At 40.0% G+C, this 8,622-nt stretch overlaps 1 protein-coding gene and 2 non-coding genes across 6 annotated transcripts in view; 2 read left to right on the top strand and 1 right to left on the bottom strand.

Moving 5' to 3' along the window:
- Nucleotides 1-8,354, bottom strand: part of eogt (EGF domain-specific O-linked N-acetylglucosamine (GlcNAc) transferase) — a 33,096-nt gene extending 24,742 nt beyond the window's left edge. For 2 of the 4 annotated variants that reach the window (XR_011035373.1, XM_068314793.1), the window contains exons 1-12: nucleotides 8,284-8,354; nucleotides 7,398-7,526; nucleotides 6,702-6,951; nucleotides 6,160-6,260; nucleotides 5,771-5,879; nucleotides 5,501-5,595; nucleotides 5,314-5,418; nucleotides 4,037-4,143; nucleotides 3,796-3,899; nucleotides 3,284-3,376; nucleotides 2,698-2,769; nucleotides 1,769-1,855 (exon numbers count right to left, since the gene is read on the bottom strand). Coding sequence is in view for 3 of the 4 variants with exons in the window: in XM_068314793.1 (XP_068170894.1) it covers nucleotides 1,769-1,855; nucleotides 2,698-2,769; nucleotides 3,284-3,376; nucleotides 3,796-3,899; nucleotides 4,037-4,143; nucleotides 5,314-5,418; nucleotides 5,501-5,595; nucleotides 5,771-5,879; nucleotides 6,160-6,260; nucleotides 6,702-6,902 (1,074 nt within the window). In the remaining variant the exon portion in view is untranslated. Of the gene's footprint in view, nucleotides 1-1,768; nucleotides 1,856-2,697; nucleotides 2,770-3,283; nucleotides 3,377-3,795; nucleotides 3,900-4,036; nucleotides 4,144-5,313; nucleotides 5,419-5,500; nucleotides 5,596-5,770; nucleotides 5,880-6,159; nucleotides 6,261-6,701; nucleotides 7,121-7,397; nucleotides 7,527-8,283 lie in introns of those variants that run through there. The other 2 variants (XM_068314796.1, XM_068314794.1) reach the window with 2 other exon arrangements.
- trnae-uuc (transfer RNA glutamic acid (anticodon UUC)) lies at nucleotides 61-132 on the top strand. Its single transcript has one exon. It is a non-coding gene; the product is annotated as a tRNA-Glu (tRNA).
- trnae-cuc (transfer RNA glutamic acid (anticodon CUC)) lies at nucleotides 436-507 on the top strand. The gene has a single exon. It is a non-coding gene; the product is annotated as a tRNA-Glu (tRNA).
- Nucleotides 8,355-8,622: the final 268 nt, after the last annotated feature.

The raw sequence follows: 8,622 nt of genomic DNA, 5'->3' as shown, positions 1-8,622 counted from the left end.
CCGTCAAATTTACAAATTTTTACTCCCAACTGTAGGTGGACAATTCCCATGTGGGTCACGTCCCTGGTGGTCTAGTGGTTAGGATTCGGCGCTTTCACCGCCGCGGCCCGGGTTCGATTCCCGGTCAGGGAACACTTACATTACATTGAAAGATCAACTAATCTAAGCCAAGTCAGTTTGTCTCATACTAAAAATACCCTGCAAGTGTTGTGTAACATTATGATCATTATAAATATATCCTTTCATGTGACGAAAGATAAGGCAACGTCTCCCTTCCAGCTTGGTATTTCTTCTCAGGGTTGATTTAAGACCTGTCTAAATTTAAAACTGACTTTTGGTCACTGACACTTTCAAGGTTTAGGATGGAAAACATTTTTGTCACATTTACAAATTTTTACTCGCAAGTGTAGGTCAACAATTCTGGTGTGCATCATGTCCCTGGTGGTCTAGTGGTTAGGATTCGGCGCTCTCACCGCCGCGGCCCGGGTTCCATTCCCGGTCAGGGAAAGTTTATATTAGATATTCTCAAAATATCAATTGATCTAAGCTAAATCAATTTATCCTGCAACTGAAATACTGTACACTGTCTTAATTTACATTTTGATTTTTGTTGCTTGTGTCAATTTCAAGTTTTAGGATGGAAAACATCAACTGATCTAAGCTAAATCACTTCATCTCTCTGCAAAATTATGCTACAAGTGTTATGTTATGATCACCACAAATATATCCTTTCATGGCATGAAACATGAGGCAATGTCTCCCTTCCGACTTGGTATTTCTTCAGGGGGTTGATTTTAGACCTGTCTTGATTTAAATCAGGTTTTCTGGTCCCCAACAGTTTCTAGGTTTAGGATGGAAAACATTCTCGTCAAATTTAAAAATTTTTACTCCCAACTGTAGGTGGACAATTCTCGTGTGCATCATGTCCCTGGTGGTCTAGTGGTTAGGATTCGGCGCTTTCACCGCCGCGGTCCGGGTTCGATTCCAGGTCAGAGAAAGTTTATATTAAATACTCTCAAAAGACCAATTGATCTGAGCTAAATCAATTAATATTGCAACAAAAATACTGTACACTACAAGTGTTGTGTAATGTTATGTTCATCACAAATACATCATTTCATGGCATGAAACATGAGGCAATGTCTCCCTTCCAACTTGGTATTTCTTCAGGGGGTTGATATTAGGCCTGTTTTAATTTAAATCTAGTTTTGTGGTACCCAACAGTTTCAAGGTTTAGGAAGGAAAACATTCTAGTCAAATTTACACATTTTTACTCCCAACTGTAGGTCAACAATTCCCATGGGCATCATGTCCCTGGTGGTCTAGTGGTTAGGATTTGGCGCTCTCACCTCTGCGGCCCGGGTTGGATTCCTGGTTAGTCAAGTTTTATCTTATATTCTAAAAAGATCTATTGATTTTTAGCTAAATCAATTGTCTAGTTCAGCTGGAAAGCATAGGATGGTGTTCTGTAAGATCAAACCAGGGGTGGGGAAGAAGATAAAGAAGGTAAAAACACTCCAGAGCACCATGTGGTGGAAGGTGAGAATGGAAGAGATTGCAACAGCAACTTTTAGAAGAGATGAAACAGACAGGAGAGACTCCCAGATTCAATTACAGCCAAGGAGATCAGAAAAATAGGCAGGAGAGTACTGTGTTGCGCTTCAATTATCCATTGCTTCAACAGATTTTTCCAAGGGAATTGATTGGAAATCCATGTAAATTTCCAAAAAGTCCCCTTAATTTGTAAGCATAGAGAAGCTTTTCCTACCTTTGGCCCATTCTGTGGGATGTTCAGGCGATGGAGGACATGCTGGGAGAACGCCCTAAACATTCCATCGCTGTAGCAGTCTGAGACCTGCCATCAACACACCACGGAACATGTAAATTTCACTCTCACGAGTGATTTATTTTTCATCCATTCAATTCAAAATGCATGCTTTTTTTTTGTTATAGGTTGAATATATCTATGCAAAAACAATATTTCTATTTTTAGGAAATTGACTCCCTGATTGAAAGTGAATTAAAGGCACATTGAATTTGTGCAATGCACTAGCTAGTGATGAAAATATTTATCAAATCGTGAATCTGACAATTGCACACATATTTTTTTAATCTTCCTGGAATTAATATTATGTGATTCCATTCCTTCCTCAAGTCTGAGGATTTGAAATATACAACATTTCCCTGTTGCTGTAAATGTAAGCACATGAATATAAACATATCCTGCTTTGCAGGGACAATCAAAAGCATCAGCTTGTGGGTGACCTATCAATATTTCACACCTCAAGGCTGGAACCGCAGGACAACACATATTTATATGGTATCATCTTTAGAAGCATCTCCTTGAAATTATCATTTAAATTACATGAGCGCTTGCTGAGATTTTTGAATGCATCACATAAATATCTGACAGAAACTTCATGTTTACAAATAAATAACAATAGAGAGGAGATGCAGGCAAATCAACACAGAAATCAGAGATTGTGAGATAAACATTTTGTAATTAAGACTCAAACGAGACAGCATTGAAATGAGAGGTTGTAATGTGTTCAAAGCAGATTCCTAAGTAAAGTAGATCAAGTTAATGCGTGCAGATATACTGTATATTTATAACTATATATCTATATATATATATCTATACACACACACACACATACACACACACACACACCCACACACACACGGGAGGTAACTTACGAGAGGTGTATTGTAAAAAAGACCGTATCTCATTCTCGGTAGGAGGGAGAAGAACACGTCTTTAAAGCACACCTATGAATGAGTGGGAATAAATCAGTGAGGTTCTGCTTGGCACAGAAATCAAATTGTGTGTGTCAAGATGTCGTACACCCAGGAGCACACATACATACATATTGGACATCTCATAAGTTCTGTCAGAAACATTAGAATGCTGATTTGGGTGTACATGAACACCAGTCAGAGATCAAGTGTGTGGATTCTGTGCATCTGATCAGCCAGGGCTGCCATGCTCACTTCATTTTATTACATATATCATCAACTGTCAATACACCAAACACAATATTTTCCAACACAAATCCAACTCAAGAAGGGTCTATCACAACACTCTAAAGCCTTCCACTAAAAATGATCAGTCTAGTTGCGTAGGATGCTTTTCTGTTACTTACAAAGGTATTTGTCATTCATGAGATCAACACCTTTACAGATGGAACGTAAAGAAAACGGCACCTGTCTTGAATTTTCTCTCGAGGTCATTAAAAAAAACTACCTATCGATCTGTTTATGAATCTATCTATTGTGAACTTACTCTTTTTGAATCATAGGTCTTCAGGTGGATGATGTCATATTCTGAGAAAGCTCGCCACGTTTCACTGAACAAATCTCCGTAACCATAAAAACTCTGGAAAGGCAGGGAAAAGAAGGAAATAAAAGTTATTCCAAATAATGTTACATCCCAAATGAAAACCCAATGACAATGTCTTCATCAGGTAGAAATACTCCTGACTTTTTAAAGACACCTTGATATAATATATTCAATGTATGACTGGATAACTCTAACAATCTTTACTAATTCACAATGGCATATTTTCTTCTGGCGTAGCTAGAAGAGGAGGAAAAAAGAAACTTCACTTTGACATTTGACATGTTAGAATTGTAGAATGCAGTGGTGCCAGTGGGAACATTCACCTGAACATCATTCAGTTACGCATCCCTTACTGCGCCATGTGTGATGGTTAACCTCTTCTAGACGCAACATACACTGACATATTTTCATTCTCACGTCCATTTAAACTTCAGTGTGTTGCAACAGATACCCACCGTGTCCCACATGACGATGTTAATGTCTGAGCTGAAAGAGTTGTTGATGTGCTGGGAGATATAGAGGTTGACAAAATCACAGAAGTGGTGGTACATGTTGACTCCTATTAGAAAGAGAGAAAGAAAAATACATTTCTTTCATCAACACTTCACAATCTTCGCTATTGCATACAAGCTGAATACATAAAAATGGAAAAGGAGCATGTATGATGAGCTGGTTATTAAAATTTTTGTTACCGACCGGCATCCAGTTTCATGAAAACAGTGGGCTTTTCAATGATGATGTCACAATGGTCATCCTCGATGGGCTGAAAGTCCAGCTCTGTGTACGTCTCCAGCTCAGCATACCTTCAAAGGCAGCGCATCATATCATTATATTGTAATGGTTCACATGGCACACAATGAAATAAACATTACAACCCATCCAAAGTCGCACACATTATCTGTGTGCTACCAGACCACTGAGAAGATGCATGATTTATCGAGCTCATCATTCAGAGAGGACTAGTTCATTAAGTTTTTTATTGATTGTCAATTGTGGGTGACAGTTCATTTCAAGGTTGGGATGCATCGCAAGGAATCACCTCTGAGAAGAAAAACAAGAGTCATCATCATCACCATCATCACACAAGGTCTTTCAGTTAGAATTGTGCTAATGAAAAATAAGAGTCACATTATTCCCGGTATAGTTTCAATTTTTTTAAGGAAGGAATAAACTTACAAACCTCACTCTTTTCTTAAGTATATATGTAAGTTGTTGCCATGAAAATGTGAAAATCAGAAATTGGAGACAGCAACAGGCACCACGCCAGTATACGTTCGATGTGTATACACAATTTGTAAAAAATGTATATAACAATTTTATAGTTTCAAAAGATAAAAACAGAAATTCACCACACAGCTAACATCAGTCAAGCTGACTTCCTTGAGATCCTTTTAATTGGCTATTATGGCCATAATAACAATTCACAATCTACTGCATATATAATCTATATAATGTTATTCAAGTGGAGCTAAATCCTTCTACAAAAGAAGGAAAACAAAAGTCGAGCAAGTCAGGAGTCAAAATAGAACTTTCTTATTCAAAGTCAGATGCGGTGCCACCACTGTCCCCTGGTACCACACATTCGAAAGCTCTCAGCTCAAGCGTCAGCTTTTATTTCCTGACAGCGTCATTCAGTGCAGCTTTAGCTCAGTGTGTAACAACAGCACCACCTAGTGGCGATCTGTGCAAGTACATTCAAATATACAAACAGCTGTCAAACAGAACAGGAGCTACATGTTTAAAATAATCTATCATCATGTTGCAACATCTACAATCACATCCTCAATCAAAGGCTCCATAGATTAACATCATTTTCTTTTATTCTTTGTGTCATGGTAAAGTATCCTTTTTTGTACAAAAGTTTAAAATTCTGGTATCATCACAGCCTTTGTCTCCAAAATCCCGTCTTCTCTGGTTCTCAGATGCCAGCTAAAGCTAAGTAAGGGAGTGGTTGAAGGAGTGTCCTTTCTCACCAGGACTGTAAAGGGCTCTTGTGCTCCCCCTCTGCAGCAAGTGCACGCTTGTTTAGTCTGCAACAACCACCAATCTCACCCTCCTGAATGAAGCGGTCCATGTATCTGCCAACATAAACACAGATAAGTTGGAAACTCTCTTCTGCGTCTGTAACGTTCTTTCTGTGTCGCTTTCAAACACACTGACCTCTCGTGACCTCTACGTGGGTTCCTCAAGTCCAGGTAAAGGTTGGTTGCCTTACAGAAGCGAGTGTGGCTGCTACATTTCAATGATGAGTCCCCCTGAAAAATATATCAAGAGTACAAATATTTAGCATTCTGGATTCTTCGGCGGGGTGAATTATGCTCAGCCCTATTGTCTGGGAACTCTTTTGTTTCACACGTCTCTATTTGAACCAGCTGTTTTTTCCTGTTGACTCAGCAGGCCTGTGGGAATGAAGGAAATGAGCAGACTTACCGGCCTGCTGGGCTTGCAGAGTGTTTTGAGCTCAGAGAGGCGCTCCTTCACGTAGCCAAAATCAGCCTGCTTCCAGAAAAGCTCCCGAGCCGTGTCCAGTGAGCGGGTCCTGGCAGGTCAGAGATGTACTCAGATCAGCAGAGCCAGAATGTAATGAAGCACGGAGGATGTGTGCTAATGAAAACACTTTTACTGGACATAATGGACTGTGGCTGAATAAATTAAATACCTATGAATAAAAGATCACTATCATTTTGTCATACATAAGCTAAATGAGAGCCAGATCCATCACGGATGGCTGAGAAAATGAAGTGCAGTGTAAATTAATTTAAGTGCGTTACACATCCGGGAAGGACAAAGTGTTTAGTGTGGGATATGAGAAGCAGTACCATCCAGAGTCGGCCTTGGTACAGACGGGATAGCTGAAGCGCTTCCTTGGATCGCAATTCTTCTCATAACCCCAACAGGCAGACAGATCTTTAAGTGCAACCTTCGGTTAAAAACAATAATAATTAGTTACTGCGTGTGTGTGTGTGTGTGTGTGTGTGTGTGTGTGTGTGTGTGTGTGTGTGTGTGTGTGTGTGTGTGTGTGTGTGTGTGTGTGTGTGTGCAATTTTAAATGTAAAACAACATGATAGGTCTCAAAAAGGACAAGAACAGATACTATAATATTATGTGCTAATAAAATTAAGCCAGACTGAACGCGGTTAAAGGACACAGATGCTAATTGATACCATCATGAAGCATTGTGCGATGTAATATAATACCTGCATCCCATAGGCACAGAATTTTCCTGTTGTGATTATTTGCATTCTAAACCTTAGTGAGGGTGTTTCCTTGTTGTTAAGCAAAGCTCCAGGGAAGTAACGTTGCCTCTAGTCTGCTCAGAAATCAATTCTGACACACCTTACTTGAAAATAAAGTTTCTTACTTTAAAAGGACAGAGCGTGTCCAGGCCGCATTTCTTTGCGATTCTCTTGTTGTTGTGGAGGAAGTACGGTACGTGTTCTGGCGGCAGGGAGACTCTGCTGTAGTTCAGCAGCGGCGCTTGTGGTTTCAGGTCGGTGTTGTCAGCCCTCGCAGAGTCGACACCCGTGAAAGAAAAAGCGATGCCCACCAGCAAGTGCAGCATAGTCAGAATTACACAGACATGTGAGATAGTCGCCTCGCCTCACTAAAAGCTGGTGGGGGTAAAAAAAAAAAAAAAAGGAGAGAAAAAGACTCAGATTTTCATTCTGAAATGAATCTGGCTTTGACGTCTTAACGCTGCAGGAGGCTATAGTGCGCAGGCAAGTGTGTGGGAAAAGAGCTGAGCACCACATAAGGACAGATCCTGTTGCAGGAAGCGTCGCTGACCCTTTTCCGACTGTTGTGTGAACACTAACTATCGCAGCTGAACGGGCAAATGAAAACTGCTGGCAGGTAAAGTGACCTATACACCTCCAGGTGGCCAAACCAGTAATTCCAGCGCTGACACAGACATTTTTTTTTTTTTCAATAGTTATTTGATTTTGTGGAGTGTGAAGAAGGCAAGCGCTGACAAAGCCCAATGCCACAAGCATCCTTCACTCCCAGAAATCAATGACCAAATCACATTACTGTGACTGCTGCATTTCCACACACTGACCGTCTGTTGAATCTCTGCTCATCTGAGGAGTAAGGATGGCCGTGAAGAATTTCGACATTTCTCCACGAAACAAATCACAAAACTGTCTCTGAAGTTGGTTTGACGGAAATTCATCCAAGACTCATCTTCCTTCGGGGAATCGGGAAAAAAAAAAAGTTTAGAGTCTCTTATAAGTTGAACTGTAGGAAAGAAACCGGTGAGTTCACATACAGGTACAGAGAGACAATGAAAGTCAGCTCAGATTGGGATTCGAACCCGCAACCCTCGTCACTGTGAGGCCACTTGACCGTGTTAGGGGGAGCAGCATGCCGTCACGTGACCAGCTAAAGCTAAGGTCGTAACAGGTAACAAGCTAGTCAACACTTCGGATGGGCTTCGTTGTATATTTCAGTGTCATTAACATTTGCAATCAAATATCCTCATGTAATAAACTATTATCGTTTATGTCAGACCCAGGTTTTAACAGGAATTACGTTTCTTCTGTTCTAATCTTTGTGACGTACAACTAACTTAATTTTTGCCCCCTAATCCCCTCCAAACCATCTATTAAACAATTATTTAACTAAATACTGATAATGCGACCCTCCAAGACACTCTGGACTTAAACTAAGCATATATCTGGAGGGTATGCAGCGGTAATAACGCAGTATGCACTTATTTTTGGTTTTTTTTAGAGTAAATATAAACGTGAAACTTTCCTTGGAGCTGCTGTTTGAAATATTTATGTTGCTGCTAACATGCAAATAGTTCTTGACGAAGCTGAGACCCCTTCATTTAAACTCTGCCGAGGCATTGAATATTTACACGCTGAAGATAACTGAGAAAGACAAAAACGTCAATTATACCTGCTAGTCTACATCAGGTGGAGAGTTTAAGTGAACGATACCTGAAAATCACCACCTCTCTTCCACGATACAGCGATGATGTTGCCGGTCGGTCGCCATAACACCGGAAACCTCACACCGGGTGTAATGACCGGCTCCGGCCACAGCGTGGCGCAACGAGCCACGCACCGCTTGAGAAGACGTCAGGTTTTTATTTACTCAGTTATTACACTGCACTGTACTCCTGTGTCCAATGTTTCCTTTAAATTCTATGTGTTTTGAATTGTGTTTATTTATACACAAGCAAAATATTTATTTCACCATATCTTGTAAATATTATATATATATATATATATATGGTGTAAAGGTAAATTTTAATAAGTTTGTACAACTGAAAATTT

Source organism: Antennarius striatus, chromosome 5 (assembly GCF_040054535.1).
Source record: "Antennarius striatus isolate MH-2024 chromosome 5, ASM4005453v1, whole genome shotgun sequence".
NCBI classification, from domain to species: domain Eukaryota; kingdom Metazoa; phylum Chordata; class Actinopteri; order Lophiiformes; family Antennariidae; genus Antennarius; species Antennarius striatus.
This window is presented reverse-complemented; position numbering and strand designations above follow the sequence as displayed.